Genomic DNA, 17,475 nt, shown 5'->3' with positions numbered 1-17,475 from the left:
GAGGATTAATTTCAGGCATGAAGGTTGTTGCTTGGAGGGACTTCACAGGAATGCAAACCAAAGGCTCTCAAAGAGCCCACAACAAAGGGAAAAGTCATAAGGGCTCAAGCTCCTGGTAGGATGAGGAGCACGGGATTAAGAGCTTGGTCTACCTTGTAGAAAAGGCAGAACCCACTGTTGTACTGAAAAGCGATGCAAGCAGGGAGAATAGCTTGGTTTGGTTGGGGTTTTTTTGTTCTGTTGTTGGTTTGGGTTTTTTTTGGTTTTTTTCCTGTAAACCTCTTTTAGAAAGATAGTTGACTAGAAAATTGCAGCCTTGCTAATGACGTTTATATAATACCTGGTATGATCAAATGTCTATGCAAGTTTTATGGTCACATACTTAATGTGTTTTGAGTTGTATTTTATTTCCAGATTAAAATAGAATAAATACTTGTTTTTCAATTCTTTTTTTCTTGATTTTTTTTTTTTTTATTAGTAATTTTTGGCAAGGGCACACCATTGCGATCCCAGCAGTGCTGAGTGATGAAGCTGTGACACAAAGCTAACTACCCAACAGGCCGTGTGCTGCTTTGCTGACTTGCAAGCATTCAAGTCAACTCCAAAGATAACCAGATGGGCTGGGGATGCAGCCTGCTGCCATGTTTGCCTCAGCAGAAGACAAGTAGAAGACTACTCGGGAGTGCAGCCTATGGACACAGTTGTAGATGGAGACCTCGCTAGTCTGGGAAGATGCTCCCCAGGTAAGCCCTGAATTATGTACTTAAAAGACTGCAGAAGTAACACCGATACAAAGACAAGAACCAATGTGAAATTTGCTGGCCTAAACTAGGGACAGGGACAGAGCAGCTTTCAGTTTCTCTCACTCTTTCCCATAAAACCCAACAGCGCTACAAATTCACCAACAACAACCTGGCTTTATGTTACATCCTTATCTGGATTCAGTTTCCAGTCACTGCTTCTTATGTCTTTACCATAAGAAGGCATGCAATTATATGCAATTATCAAATTAGTTTTTCTTCTCAATCCTTTTGCCAGTGAAAGCATGCCATCCCTTTCTTAATCATTTCAATTGTACAGCATCCCCTGTGAGAAACATTTTCCTGAATCTTTTCAAAATATAAACCTTCCGGACAATGTTTGAAAAATGGCCTAAATAATCACAGGCCATTAGTCTTATCTACTGGCATTCTTCAATTCCCTTTCTCCAGCCCAGGGCTGAAACCACTCTTGGCTGCTGCAGTGCAACACAAGTGCAGGCTCTGCTGGTACTAATCGGGGGGCACGATTAGGGCATCCTTTTCTGTTTCAAAAATAAGAGCTACTCTCATTATTTATGTATCTATTGTGTCTGAAACAGTCCGCTGTGTGGAGTACTTGCTTTTCTTTTCAAAGACATCATATAGACAACAATCTGTGGTGCTTACTAGTTTTTTTTTTTTTAAATTTCCTTTCTTGAGAAGCTAAATTTTTAAAAGATTTTGAAGCACTATCATTTTAATGATTGACGTTAACTTGTGTTTCTTCAAGTCCTCCTGCTTGAAGAATGATGATACTGTTAAAAAGCAAGCGTCTCAAGACAAAGATGTACCAAATTATACCATAATTTTAATACAATTAAACCATGATAGGATTCTAAAAATAATAAAAGAATTAATCCCTTTGTATAGAATGCTATTATTAATTAGAGATCAACAAACCACCAGGACTGGTTCACGTAACTTTTATTCACACGTAGAAAAAGTATTACAAAACGATTTATACAAGATTTTAATTTACATTCCTTAAAGGAGTATTTAAAACAGCACTGTAAGTCCCTAGACATGATACGTGGGCAGCCTAAATGTGGTAGTAGTGTATGTTTTCTGTTGGCTTGTACACCATTGCTTGCCACAGGCAATATAAGAAAGACCAATTTGGTTAAATTAAGGAAAAAAGTATATACACAATATACATACATATTTAAAAAGCACTCTCCATTTTTTCCTCCCAATTTGCTTGCAAGCTATCTGTCACTCATTTAAAGGAACGAGTATTTTTCTCTAGAGTTGCCGGACAAAAACAATTATACAAAGTGTAAATTCCAATGGGAAAACATACTTACTGTGGCAGATGCTGACAAAATTTTTGAACATAGCATTTTAAAGAATTGTTATTAGTGAAAAGTTAAATCTCCCCATGTTCTAAAAATATCTTGCCATATACTGAAATGCACATTGGATTTTTTCTATTTACAAAGTATATACAAAGAAGCACACATCTTTTCATGCACATGTAGTGAAAAATAAGTTTTGTCACTTCTTAAATGTATGAAAGTATTCAAAGAAATTACTCAAAACTACTCTTATTTGAACATTAAAGTATTTAGCTGAGTAACTGTACTCCCTGTACAACTGTATTATTCTGTCAGTGACTGAATGGTGGTATTTACTGCTTTAACAAAAGAAAAAAATCACTTCCATAATTTCTTCACTCACTTTGGTTTGCATTTGGTAACTGTTACTCATGATTTCTGCACACATGAATAATATCTCACTGGTGAAGAGCTGAAGCATCTTACTGCCTTGGCTGCCTCTAATGGCTTCACCTAGTCTTGTGCAGGTTCAACCTTCTACTTCAAAGCAGAAGTCTTTTTCCACTACAGAATATGAACGTCTCAACGTTTCCATTGCCACACAAACCACGTGTGGAAAGATGAGTAACATTTATTGCAAATTTGCATCTATTTTGCTCCTTGCTTTGCTTCTGTCAAGGCACACTGGGTACTTTAAAGAATAGTTGCTAGTGTTTGTCACCAACAAGTTTGAGCCTGCTGAAGGTAATGAATCAGTAGAGGTTAATGGGATTACTCACAGAAGTGAAATCTATTTTAATGATAAAAATGGCTGCAGAACAAATGGTATTATGGGATGTAGTGCAACAAACTGTAGTTAAAAAAATCTTGAAGAACAGCAATGAGGGCAGTTGGTAATTTACTAGGTCTGCACGCAACTTTGAAGATTCAATTCAGAGGTTTGGGGTTTTTTAATGTTATGAATTAATTTTTATATTTTGTGTGGGAAATTTGAATTTACACAATACTACAGTGAGAATGACAGAGTGACACAAATAAAAAAACCCTTAAAATTAACGTGTTACTAAAAAATATTAGCAATAGTCTCATCGTATGAATACTTTCATGGCACACCTGCTATAGTTTGACATTCTGATGTGACAGTTGATTACATTTATTTTGACAGCCAACAAGTGCTGTATTCCAATACTGAGACTACCAATTAAACACAACATCCCTATCTATATGGCTGACTTTCATTAAGCTAAATCTAATTTAAAACTAACCTCCTGCTATGTTTAACAAAACAATGCCCCTCACACAAATGTAATAACTGGATGGAGGGGACTTCAACCATACATACTGTAACATGCAAATTCTTTTAACTCCCCAAACTAGCTTATTGATTATTAGGTAATATAGAGTAAAAGCTTCAGTTTATCAATAGATGATCCTTGCAAAAATAGAAATGTTTATTTTTTAAGTCCTTCAACAGTAGAAAACTGATTTAAAATTAGAACCAGCCAAAAAAATTCCTAATGCATGCATAAATCTGCAAGCAGAACAACTGGCAACGTCTTGTCCCACGCCTTCAGACATCTCTAGCCATATTTAAGATACCCACTTAAACATACCGAAGTATTTATATTTCTTGCTGTATTTACATATACTTTTTAGCTCACGCTACTAGACTTTTTGAGAATCTGAGGGAACAGAAGGTTCTTTTTAAAAAATAATGTCATAAATCCACTTTCAGGGTTCTCCTAGGATGCTCCTTGAAGTTTCACTTTTCAGCTGTTACAGCTCAGATGCAACTGCGCAGAAGGTGTGAAATGATGCCATTTTTTCCCAGCTGATTTTGAAACCATGCTACATCGAAGACCAGACTAACTTTGATGAGAATCTGCAGAGGAGCATAAGGGAAGCTTTCAGCTTTAGTGCTGAGAGGAATAGCTTGGTTTCCTAAAAGAAAGTGATAGAACAGTGGTTACATAAATTCATAAAAACACCTGTATGTACTTCTATACTTGACGTGATACTAAAAGAATACAGCTATACTTACTGCTTGCTTTAAAAATTCACCTAAGCCTGAAGACTGAAACTGTATTAAAACACCCATCTAAAAACTTCTATTTATGTGCACATAAATATATGCTATCTAACAATGAAGTATGGACCTATGCAAGACTATAATGCATCCACACATACTACAAAGACCATCCTTCCCTCAAAATACTTCAAAACTGCAAGAAAGATGAAAGGAAAATGGAAAAAGTGGGGTAGACAGAGATGAAATGATTTTCCTGGAGTTGTACAGCTGGTCAGAGTTCAGCCTAAAAATCTCTCTCACATGAGCCTAGTCCTAGTCCTTTCCCTCAAATGCTCCTTAAATTTGTCCACCAAAGATGCATATATAATGATGCACTGTAGAGTCCAAATATGGAAAAATTTTGCAAACCAAATCAGTAAAGTCTATTAAAGGAAAAAAAGGAAGGAAAACCTAACCCTCCCAAACCATCTTGCTTATTCAGAATTATACACAAATCTCAGTAGTAATACATGGTACAACAAAACCATCAAAGAATATAGGATTTTGAAATATTAGAAAAGATGTCTACATACACATAGGAATCAGTAAGATAATTTACAATTTATATATCCTAACAAGTATGGTGAAATGTAAGTCAATTTTTATAGTGATACGTTGAAATTCTATGGTTCCTTACATCTAAAACCACTCTAAATAATATTAATCACATACCGGTTTAGTGGGGAAAAAACCCCCACAAACTTCTGATTTTTTCAATCTTGTTAATATGGAAATAAATTCCTTTTAAACATCAAGACAGCATTCAAGTTCCATGGATAACCAATGAAAAACTGTGACCTAGCAGCACTGAGATTTGCAGTCATAGTCACGTCACTGTCCCTTCCTATACATACCTAGAGGATAAGGCTATCACCTGATGATACTTGGCATAGACCAAAAGGAAACTATGACAGCTGCTATCTGACATATGGGCAGTCAGTGCCAGACATTGTTACAGACAAAACTATAGATTGTAAAGAATATACTGAGAAAAATACGTGCGACCTAGGTAAGGTTGACACTTTCAGTGACAGCAGTAGATTCGCAAGGTAATATACAAGTTCTATTGAAACTTGTATGGCAAAAAAATTCTTGACTTAGCAGTCTGTTTACCTCACTTTCCTCCTCTTGAAAGCATGACCTGAAGAATTAAAGCTTAATTTACAAATTGCACTTACAGAATATGCGTATTTTTTTGTTAAATACTAATTACTTTCTACTTCTTATTTAAGAACAATATAAAAGCAGCATGCAAACCAAATGGAAGAGGATCAAAGAAAAGCAGTTTTGTTTCTGCAGATGACCCAGCATTTTCATAATTACAAACAGCGTAATTTTTTTATTTAAGTTTGGTGGATTATTATTAGTGGCAACTACTTCTGTTCCTGCCTTTGTGTACATGCACAAGAGCCTGTTTCAGATTTCCAGCCACAGCGTGTATAACCTTAAGTAACAACAGTACACATGCCATAATTTGGGATCCTTTCACAGATTAGCTACTTGTTGCTTCAAGTTATTTCCAGTAGTAGGAAGCATAATTTTAAAATTACAGAGCACGGCTAATATTAAAAAAGATATAATGAAGCAGTAGCAGAGTGACTTTTTATGCGGTAAAGATGATTGCTTATCACCTCTTCTCATTTTGACCTCAGAACTGCATTTTCTCTAAGCTTTTATAGATGAAATTATATTTTATAGACAAACTTATGGAATTTATCTGATGACATGGGAATACGAATGGCATGGAAAAGCATTTGAGATTCTCTCTTCTGTTTCTGCTGCGGCTGTAGTAACTTCACAGAGAAGGCTTTGTAAATATTTTTGGATGAACACTTTCACATCTTTTATGCTTTGTATACAACAACAAAAGACAAGTCCTCAGTTCTTCCCTCATAAACAAAGACTAGACTCACATAATAGTTTGGTCATAAGGCTATTAAGCTTATTTTTCCCCCTGAAATTTAGTAATAAAAAACCCTACCTGATGAAAGCTGAGTGGTGCCTCTGTATTCTGGTTCATATTATCTCAACATTATAGTTTGAGTAATTACAACTTTCAAATTCTGTCAATGATTTAAAAATGTGAACTTTTTACAATTCTATTTTTACCTAGCTAGCTCTACACGCCTTGAGTACTTATTCTCACTCCTTTGTAGTTGTGGTTTTTTACCTCTTTATCAGTCTGTAGAGTCATTTGCTGTTCCATTACACTTTGTTGTTGGCTGGGTTTCAGCAGCCGCTGAGTTCTGAAGTGATGAAATTTCTATGCATGTTCTGTGTTTGGAGATTTCAAAGGACTTTGCAACATTTCCATCAAGAGACTTAGCTGAAATAAGTACTTCACTTAGTTCCTGGTCATTATCCAACTCAACAGTGGCTGCATTTTCAGTCTCAGGGCTGCAGGATTTTGCAGATCCTCCAGCTAGTTCTGAATACGATTCACAGAAAGAAATGCTGTCACAACAAGCTGAGTTTTGCATAAGGGGCCAAGCATCTGAAATGTCTCCACAGGTAGAGTGTGAAAGGGAACCAAGGAAGGCAGGAATCATTTCTCCAACAGAATCAGAAGCCCTGCAAAAGCATAAAAGACACATGGTTTCAAAAGCATTCCAGAAAATATTATCAGTATTGTAATTACTGTCATCAGTAATTATAGGTATTTCATGAAGATTTAACAGAGCTATATTAAGCTAGTAATCTAGAGACATCCTGTACAAACAAATTCTTTTGAAAACGAATACAGTTTGTTTCTCATTGGGAAATGATGAAGACAGCTCTGGAGAACACTACTAAAGGTAAAGAGGATGCCTAGAGCCCTTCATACTGTGAATGCAAAGGTCTAGAAAATATGAACTACAGTTGAGGTTGTTTATAGTCTAAAGAACAAAAAAATATGATAGAAAAATACTATAGTAGTGTTCAGATACAAAGACTGTTGCAAAGAGGAAGGAATTTATTTGTTCTCAATGCATGCGGTGTGTGTGAAGACAACATAAAACATGATTAATTTGCAGCAAGAAAGATGTTTGGGAAGACTGTGGAATCTCCAGAACTAGGTTTTATCTCCCCCCAAAACAGGCTAGACAAGAATCTAATGGACATAAAAGTAGTACAGTGGGTTCAGACTGGAAGATGGGAATAGACAACGAGATTGCTTGAAACTTCTGTCTGTGATTTCACACTGAACATGCGTTCACTTCAGATTTTTTGTTTTTTTCTGTCTAGCCTTCAAACTATGGGAAGTTCTTCTCCTGTTATATTTCATTTGGAGAGGACATAATATCAAAGGGCAAGGATTTTTAATTCTCATAAGGATTATTTTTATTTTATGGGAAATGGAAGAAGAACATGGAAGTAGAACATGGAAGTAGAAACTCAGTGGTATCTCAAGTGTATTTAAAGTGAAGTACTGACATGCCTGTATCAGACATGATGATACTGACATGTCTGAGAGCACTATACATGCCTACCTCTGTTGAAAGCCCAGTAATGTTTTTTACTATCATATACCAAAACAAGTATTATCAAAACCAAAAAGATATACTAACATGTTTTACTTCCAAAAACTGTCTGCAGATTTATAAAAATGCAAAGGATATATTAAGTCTGACATACAATAACGATTTGTGCGACAAAACTCATTCCACATTAACATTGCCTATAACATATTTAGCCTTATTTCCAAAACCTGATGCTTTAATAGCTTTGATATATACACAAAGCATTTCCATAGATGAGGCCAGAAGTCAGGACACTGCACCACAATTGAAGGAAATATATTATTCTAGCACAGGAAACTGGAGCAAACTACTTTCTACCAAAAGGAACCACAGAATCTTTGATGTCCCCACAGCATGGATATAACATTTCTTTTTAAAGCCTTAACCAAAAGATCCCTCACAAAGTATACAACTCTCATCAGCCTTGGTGGTATACAAGGATAACTCAAGCTTGCTGGTATTTAAACAAGTTGTTACAGAAAATTTAGGTATTTTGTATCTTGTGCGTAGGTCACTAAGTCGCTCTGCATAAACAACATCTATGAAGAAGCTGCCTCTACATTTTTAGTTACATTTGGCCATAAGAACAAAACAGCTGGAAACCAATTTAAACCTTATATGGAAAACAATTCTAGTTAAAAGAAATAAACACATCCTGTGTTAAAATCTGTAACCAGGAAACTCTGAATGACACCATAAATTTTATATATTTAGCTCATGGCACTGCTGTAGAAATAACTGCTGTACTACTATATTTATATCCAGGTGGTAGGGAGAAAATAATTGTTACAATCTGGCAGAAATTCAGAAATACTAGCTATTTCAAATCTCACAGTCATTACGAGTTCTCAAAAAAGAAAATCTTCACAACACTTCTAAATTGTACCTCAGTCCACCCAGATTCACAGGTTTATGCAGCACCTTGCTAACCCATAGCAGAAGAGGGCATCGCCAAAGCATCTAAGGTACCAAGAGTAAGAGGAAGACTATCTGCTTGTGAGAGGTCAGTCACTTCTTCAGAGGAACTGATCTATCAAGTCAGTATTTATTAAGTAATACTTAAAATACATTTTTCACTATAAACCTGGTTTTGCACAAAATGGGTGGATATGGCTACAGTTCATCAAAATCCCTCATTCCATTCCAAAGAGCTGTTCTATCTGTATAAGTATTAACTTGACTGCATGAAAAATACTTAATGTTTAATAGACATTTATAAAACTAAGTTACCTTTCATTAAGCGTAGTCTGTGAGTGGAAAGCACAACTGTGGCTGCTGTGTTCCATGCTACAGGTTTCATCACAGCACAGTGATGGAATCAAGTGAACTGGTCCTAAGGAATAAAAATTAATTTAATAATGTTAAAAGTGTTAAAGCTCTGTATGAACTTAGTCTCTGTACTCCTTCAAAGCTTGAGTATTACTTTGCCAGTTACATTACAGTGTATGGACTGACAAAAGAGATTTTACTGCAAAAATTAGGTTCTTTAATGTATTACTTTAAAATCAAGTTACTTACAAAAGCCAAGCCCTTCCTCCAAGAGTAATATAGATGCCAGTCAGGAGTATCTACTTCTAACATTAATTTGCTTTTCAATTGGATATGTGTGACAGGAAGTACCACATTCTGAGTTAACATATCAGGATGCTATTTAAGCCTGTGCTGTTGTGCTAAATTATGTATTTGTTAATATCAAATGCATCTGTTCTGATATGACTTCACAAAATCTCAATGATTTGAACTGTTCCGACTGTTAATGTCCTTTAGCGTTCATATCATGTTCTTAGATATGGTCTGGTAAATCCTTCACAGTAATTTGAGTCTCAAAGCCAGATGCATTGCAATTTTTATCAGAAAGAAATGAAATTAAAGGAAAAATGCTTTAAATGTCCAAGTGAAGGGTCACTGGAACAAAACCAGGAAAAAAATCATAACCAAACTGCTATTTAGAAATTCTATCTGCTTATTAAGAAATTAGCCCAAGACAAAGAGTAGTTTCACAATGTTAGTTCTGTAGTTAAAATGTCACAACTCAAGTGTTAGATAAATGTTCATCATGCCATAAAGTCACCTTTTAGTAGACCAAACATACCACATGTCTGTGATGTTCTTCTCTGGCACTGGCAACATGCTCTGTGGTCATATTCATTTAGCCGTGGTCTATCAAAACATGACAATTCAGAGCCATTGTAGTGAATGTCTTGTGATCTCAGAGACCCTTTGGACAAAATGAATAAAAATATATATTAGTAAATGATACCTTTTTTCCTGTTCATAGCCTCCTGTCTTCACAGAACGCTTAACTGTCACACTACGCAGTATTTCCATACATTTTCCGACTGAAAGATCTACAATGATCATGTGGTTTCACATAATGCACACAGATTTTGCAAAGAACCCTAGAACAGCTGGTTCAACTACAGCCTCTTCTAGGAAGCATCTTCTAATCCGCTCTTATTTTGATGATTTGAGAATGTAGCGTATTCACTGTTATCTTTTCTCAGTGTTTAACAATTCTCAGTGATTCCCATACAAAATTCTCCACATTCAGCTTCCAGCCACAGGGAATTTGTTTACGTTATCTTCAAGAGCTTTATATTAACAGCAGAATTCCTTTAATCTGTATAATTGTAGGCCAAGGCAAACGAGCTACCAAACTTCACTAACTCAAGTTTGAATTCACTATGTCTGAATTTCTCAAAACTTACATTGTGAAGCATCTTCTAGGTTAGGAACAATTCTTACAAAGCCTTTCTCATCTTTTTTTTTTTTTTTTTTGCTTGTGCTGTAAGCAGTAATAACATGAACTCTTTCTAGATATTACTCTTGTTTGACATCCAGGATTCATTAGAAGCTATAAAAATATGTTAATACAATGCTTAAAAATTATAAATGGGAACTAGAGTGCTTTTGACTTTTCTCTTTCTTAATTTAAATGAAAAGGCAGAAAAATTATTATTATGCACAAACTGAATTACATGGATAAACTGTTACGGATTTTTAAAATCTAACTGGCTTAGGCATTTAATTTATCTTGAATACGCCCATAAAACCAAAATTGTTAATGACAAATCTGCTATCTACACTGGCCACATCTTGATGAGCTAATCTGTGTTTCACAATAGCGTGTGATGCACAGATCCTCCAAGCTGGTATTTCCACATCGGCATTGCAACTCTATAATGGCGCCCCAGCTTGGATTCCGGATGGTCCAAATATGTCCGTATAGCATCTAACAGAGTATGGCACAGAATTAATGCAGCTGGGCTATTTCTGGACAGCTGCACAGCGTTTCCTCAGTAGAAGCTGGAGTACCTACACTGAGCTGACAAACTTGTATGGAGTCTTGGGCTTCTGCTAGCTTGTTCATCTTAATGCTAAACTCACTTGAATGCTGGAGACATTTCATTTATTTACCTACAGAGAGATCTGGCAAACTAATACTGGTATATAAATAGCACAAAGGAACAGTAATAACTGGAAACTCACAGCTTGGTTTCTTCTCCATAAACTGCCTCTTACAATAGATAACACAAAGAATAAGGAGAGCTAAGAGCACTGTTGCAAGTGCACTGCATATAACAGCTGCTAGAGCAGTGTCTCGAGGACTGGAAGCAGTTGAAGGGATCTTCACAAGATTTACTTTGGTGGTACCTGAAATATAATTAAATAATAATTAGTTAAGGCAAACTGTACAAATTTCATAAATATAGTCATGTAAATGAAAGTCTGGGAAACAGAAGAGGTTTGTAGCATAGAAAAAAAGATGTTCCATCTGCTAAAGTATAAATATTAGTTGCACACATGAACAGCTATGATTATCAGCAACCACATTTATGAAAAAAATCCTTAAAAAATACAATGCAAAATGAATGATAATGAGCGGTGATGCACACAAACACATTCCGACTGTCCATGAGAATGGAATGAGATCTTCACCACGGAACCAAAGATCTCTCAATTTTTAATGTCGGATGATTTTAATATGGAGAAAATTTCCTCGTGTACAGTTGACAGAGCTATCCACCAGAGGGAGTCACAAATACCTAACTTCCCTTAATAAGGAAAAACTCAGAACTGAGACACCCACAGAAGTTCCAACGCTAGCTAAGGTATCATTTTGCTTGGTTGTGTCTACAATAACACCATGGTCATTTCCAAGATCAAACCCAGGATTTCAACTGTGCTTTGTTTTATTCAGTGATGTTTTCAAAATACAGGTAATACCTCTAGTAAAAGTCAACAGATTGACATCATACCTGTATTAGTAAAGACTTAAGCAATGTTTCCAGCTTTGAATAAACACTGTCACTTTTAGGTGGAAAGTGAAAACGATTTTTAAAGTATCAAAATTTAACTACAACTACTGAAACTATCTTAAATTACAAATGGTCTTTTCAAATCAAATTCTTTTTAAGAACTTAGGAATTTTGATAGCTCATCTATTTCAATCTACTTGGAAGTCCACACCAATATTATTTTATGAGAAAAAGGAACAAAACATTGAGTATTCCTCTGACAGCAAAATTTTAAAAACCCACAAACCATATTTTATTAACTTATAAAAATAAGTTAAATGTGCCTATCTAACCCAGAAAATATTTGGTTAAAATCTAAAGACTGTAATTTCCTAAGAAATGGTCCACGCAGTCATAAGTTTAAATTGGGAGATAAATGTCTGACAGAGTATATTAAAATCACTAATCAAATTGTACATACACACAATTGTTTGATACCTTAACTCCAATATAATAGCAGGAAAGAACTTACTAGCTTAGTGCAATCAATGGAATTTATTAACCAGGAATAAATTTCTGAAATAATTATGGTATTTCCTCTACACACATCAAACGTAGGCACCAAAGTGTTTACAATACCATATTGCTTTGTTATAATGTCCAGACTGCCAAAAAGCTAGGTATTTTGAAAATAAACTTCATTCCATCCAGTTCTAAGTCTTTGGACCACTTAACACCAAAGAAAATACTAACTTCTAAGAAATAAAGAATCCAAAACTAAAAAATGTTGGACACACAACATTAAACAGTTTATGTGTATTATAGTATCATGTAGTTGCTGCTAAGTGGAGAGGTCAGATCATGGCTGTTATCCAGAAGAAAGAATGTTTAGTTATTAATTTCCTGATTTCAACGTGAAGAGAAACAAGTGTTACTGCATTTACATCTACTTGAGTATTTCCATTTACCTTTTGATTTGTACTATTACATTCCACCATCACATCAAAAGTGTGAAGAGCAAATTTATAGCAAACCTTTTTACATCCTTTTAACTTGCCAAACTGGACAGTGGAGCTACTGGAGAGAGTCCAATGAAGGGCCACAAAAATGACTGAGGAACTGAAGCCTCTTTCCTACGAGGGAAGGCTGAGAGAGCTGGGACTGCTCAGCCTGGAGAAGAGAAGGCTCGGGGAAATCTCATCAATGTGTAAAAATCCTTGAGGGGAGTGTGCAAAGAGGACAGAGCCAGGCTCTCCTCAGTGGACCAGAGGCAATGGGCACAAACAGAAACACAGGAGGTTCCCTCCGAACATCAGGGAACACTTTTAACTGTGAGGGTCACTAAGCACTGGCGTAAATTGACCAGAGCCATCACGCAGTCTCCATCCTTAGAGAAGCTTAGAAACCATCTGGACATGGCCCTGGGAAACCAGCTCTAGGTGAGCCTGCTTGAGCAAAGGAGTTGAACCAGATGATCTCCATAAGTGCCTTCTTACCTCAACCATTCTCTGAGTTACTAAAATACAGCAGACCTCAAAGCTCAAGTCAATGAAGAGACTGAAGTCTCCTACATGAACTAGAAATACATTCTGAAACTGTCCTTGTGGTGAAATGTTATCATTTTCATTATCATAGCAGACAGTCTATCTATTATTTTTGTTTCAAGTAACAGACTAAAATTGCAATTCAGGGTCTTGGGTACTTTTAAAGAGTTGCTACCTGTCCTTCTCTATGTCCCTTTGTAGTTCTTATTACTCACAGAGCTAATCTCTATGACCTCTTTCCCAGATCTTCACTGTTACTTAAAAGAAAAAGCAACCAGTGTCATAATCTTTTTGCCGTAGCTGAATGCTCTTGGCCGGAATATTGCAATATTTCACAGAGAAAACCTTTCATTCAGCTTCCAGGATTCTTGCAGCTGTAGTTTTAAGCTTATACTTTTAACAGACTGCGGAAATTTCTGCATGGTATGTGAAGTTCCAGGACATAATTCTGGGAGAAGCAGTAAACCTGTATTTTAAAAAAAGCCATCTATACAGCAACATGTGCTTCGCTTTGGCATGAAAATCAAGTACTGTGCTTTGATATCAGGTTTTCAATTTAACTCAATTGCCTGATCTAGTCTTTAGAAGGTTAAAGACAGCCTGCACAAGTATTTAAAAACAAGACAATAAAAAGCTGATCAGGACATCTTCAAATATTTTTCATATCAATATACTTACTTGTATAAATGTACCTACCTAGAAGCATTAAAGAGTTAGGCCTTCAAAGAATCATAGAATTGTTCAGACTGGAAAAGACCTTTACAATCAAGTCCATAATTATAAAAAAAATTTATTGATTTTGAAAGCAAAATTAGAACAAAAGCACTGGAGGTGCAGCTCCTCTATTTTTGCCTCTCTTCATTTGCTCACAAAAATGTACCTACTTTCAAGTATAATTACACATTACATATTCTGGGAAATTATAAATTATATGTATTTATTTAATGCCCATCAGCAATAGCCAAACTGGAAATACAGTGATTTTATTTTAAACAGGGATGGCAAAAGTTTAAATTTATTTTAGCCATCTAGTTATTTAAGATTTATTTTATTTGGTGTTTTTATATATATATATATAATTTTTTTAATAGAGAAAGCCATTTTCAATTCCTGAGAATGCCTACCACTCCTCTTCACCTTCAAAGAACTTTTTGGAATAGCTACTGTGAGCAGTCCATTGTAGTGTAGCTCTAATTATAACGATAGCGATCTTCCCTGCAGAGCCCAACATTTCAGAAGTGGATTGCTATTGTAGAAGTAGCCGTTGGGCATTGCTGAACTCTGCTTTTAGTGTTACTCAAGATATGTATGCATTTTCATAAACTCTCCCTTTCTTTTCAGGCTTACAGACTTAATGGTCCCATTTCAGTAAAGCAAGGAGGTGCACTTTAAACTTCAAACTTGTACTTACATTTATTAAATGATTACATGATTTAATTTAAATATGGAATTAAACACTGTGAATTGGACATGGTACATTAAGAAAGGACGGAGGAGGTGCACCCTTTTATGATTCTCGAAAGCATATGCATATTATGCATCACAAAAATAAAAGAAAAAATGTATTTTATTTAAGAAACAGATTTCCTTTTCTAAGTCTCAGTTCCAAGATATTCTGGAAATGTGCTAGGACTAAAGAAAAATTACCCCAAATACCAAGATGCCTCCTGGATAATTTTGATCGGTAAGCCTAAATACACATTCTTCGCTTAATTGACCAATAGTACATCGTAATACCATTATATGCAAAGGTGTGGTTGTTAAAATCAACTGAAGTTTCTGTTAATCCAAGATGGTTAAATAGCAGTAACTCAGCTAATATGGAACATATGAAGCCCAGCTGTATCACTATAACTTCTGCCAATAATCAGCATAGTTGGATTTTTGGCCTATTATGCCAAACAATCAGAGACAGGTAACATGTAAAAAGACTTCTTCTATCACTTGTTTCATGTTTATTTTCTCAGATATTTTTTTTTTCAGAACCACGATTAGTAACAGTTGCTACTGGAATCAGCATGCCTAAAAGAAAGCTTTCTGTGGCAGATTAACTATGTGAAATCAGAACTTGCAAAATGTTACGTTTCTTACATGGATATAATAAATAATAATATAATAATAAAATAATAATTACCAAAGTTGAGGAGGCTAAAATGTGCAATATTATGTTTGGGTTTTCTTTCTTACCATGGCAAGTAAGTCCATGCTAAACCAAAGAAGGTCTACTAAGTAAAACAAAGCTCATCAAAACATCAACAAGGATAGCGGTACCATAGTAACATTGGATAGAGTGCCATCTTTTACAATCAGGATTGAAAATAGGACACAAAGGCAAAATGAAATGTTGTTAATTCCTGAAATATAGATATTTCTGGTCAAGAGAGGGGAAAGGAGCATTTGCCAATTATAAAAAGTGTTTGCCCGTTATCTTTACATTGATTGGCCCAAGTCAATGGTATCAGCCTTAATTTGACAAGCATTAAAGGCTCAGACATACCCTCAAGTCACAATAATTTAACAAGTTACTGCCTGTCAGCTAAACTGCAGTGGCCATCTGTATGTGTGCTCTTGATCCATGAAAAATTCAAGGCAACGTGACTCGCCTTGAAACTCGTTCATTTTGAAAAAGTTTAAAAGATGTTTATGTTCCTTTTAAAAAAAAGGGCAGTACCTCTACCTAGTCCAAAATAAGCAAAAGAAACGTATTATGTATACGCATGATGTGTGTATATATAATTCAGGTATCTATAAAAAATACATGTGTAATACTACTGAGCATTAACGTCAACGGAAAGTAAGTTGTCTTGAGTCTACTTCTGAGTCTTTACAAAGCAGCAGATTGCCTCCTTTCAAGGAGGAGGTAAGAAACTTTATTAAATATTACTGCTGGAGACTGTGGTAAACACTGGAGAGGGAGAGTCTCCCAACATCTGTTAAAGGACAGCCATTTGCGTGCATGGCCTACACCCAAAAGTTCATCATGTCAAACCACATTTTTCAAATGTACTCCAAGTGCTGACTTTAAAGCCTTTAGTTTCCAAGTTAGTGCCCTACAACTTCTTTGTTGTATTTTGCTGGTTTTGTTATTTTTTTAATAAATGTACCAAAAAGCCCTAGGGGAGAAAATGACTATTCAAGTATTTATCCATTGTTTGGAAATCCTGAGAAATGTGCTTATAAATTAAAATCTTTGGAATTTAATTTGTTCATTTCCAAGACCATTTATCTTGCACTGAGTATTTTCACAAACTCCCAACTGCTGACAGCCTTTTATGTTTAAAATGGTGAAACAATTACACCACGTATATGAATTTAAAACATATATGAACTCCATAGTACTGGACACACCCCACTACGTCTGTAGGGCATACTCAACCCCTGTAAGATGCTTTTCTTCTTGTAATTAAGGGATGTTAATTCTTGGTACTACCATGGTCGTCTAAATTGAACTGATATATGGGCACAAAAGCAATGTTGTTTCATACACAAAACTTTCACCTTTGAGAAGTGGCCATTAAAAATACTACTACAGGAGAATAAAGCCACAGATCACTGGTGCCCTCATCAAATAACCTGAAAAAAAAACCAAAAATGGGAGGAAGTGAGATAATATCTGTGTCACTGCTGAACTACATATTCTCCCCGCTCTCCGCATCACGTGCCCCCCCCCCTCCCCCCGATATAACTAGTTATCAATGTGAAAAGACAGCAAGCACGCCTCTCCTCGGTAGATTGGAAATACCTAGTATCATCTGTTGGCACAAAGTATATATTGTTGTTAATGTAACTGTGGTGGTGTCAGCAATTACCTTTCTGACTTTTGCTTCTAGCAGCTCACTATACACTTCTGACAGTTGTGGTACCTGATACCTATTTGGCAGAAAATGCAATTTCTTTCTCAGGTGTTTTTCATGTATTAGATCAGTATCACATAAAGTTTGTGTCAGAATATATGAGATTGCTAGATAGAGCAGAAAACCCATTTCCATACTTCACTTGTAACCTGTACTTTAAACCAAATTCTTTCCTACACGTTTTGTGAAGAACACAG

At 35.6% G+C, this 17,475-nt stretch overlaps 1 protein-coding gene across 3 annotated transcripts in view; it reads right to left on the bottom strand.

The window, feature by feature from the left end:
- Window positions 1–1,708: 1,708 nt before the first annotated feature.
- Window positions 1,709–17,475, bottom strand: part of TNFRSF19 (TNF receptor superfamily member 19) — an 86,445-nt gene continuing 70,678 nt past the window's right edge. For all 3 annotated transcript variants that reach the window (XM_080376366.1, XM_080376365.1, XM_080376367.1), the window contains 5 exons: window positions 11,132–11,296; window positions 9,735–9,860; window positions 8,873–8,975; window positions 6,313–6,713; window positions 1,709–4,015 (listed from right to left, as the gene is read on the bottom strand). In XM_080376366.1, the coding sequence (XP_080232492.1) occupies window positions 6,320–6,713; window positions 8,873–8,975; window positions 9,735–9,860; window positions 11,132–11,296 (788 nt within the window). In that variant the 3' untranslated portion in view covers window positions 1,709–4,015; window positions 6,313–6,319. The remainder of the gene's footprint in view (window positions 4,016–6,312; window positions 6,714–8,872; window positions 8,976–9,734; window positions 9,861–11,131; window positions 11,297–17,475) is intronic.

The sequence above is a fragment of the Falco punctatus genome (assembly GCF_963210335.1).
Source record: "Falco punctatus genome assembly, chromosome: 2".
In the NCBI taxonomy this organism is placed as follows: domain Eukaryota; kingdom Metazoa; phylum Chordata; class Aves; order Falconiformes; family Falconidae; genus Falco; species Falco punctatus.
The sequence above is the reverse complement of the archived record's forward strand: the minus strand, read 5'-3'. Positions and strand labels throughout refer to the sequence as shown.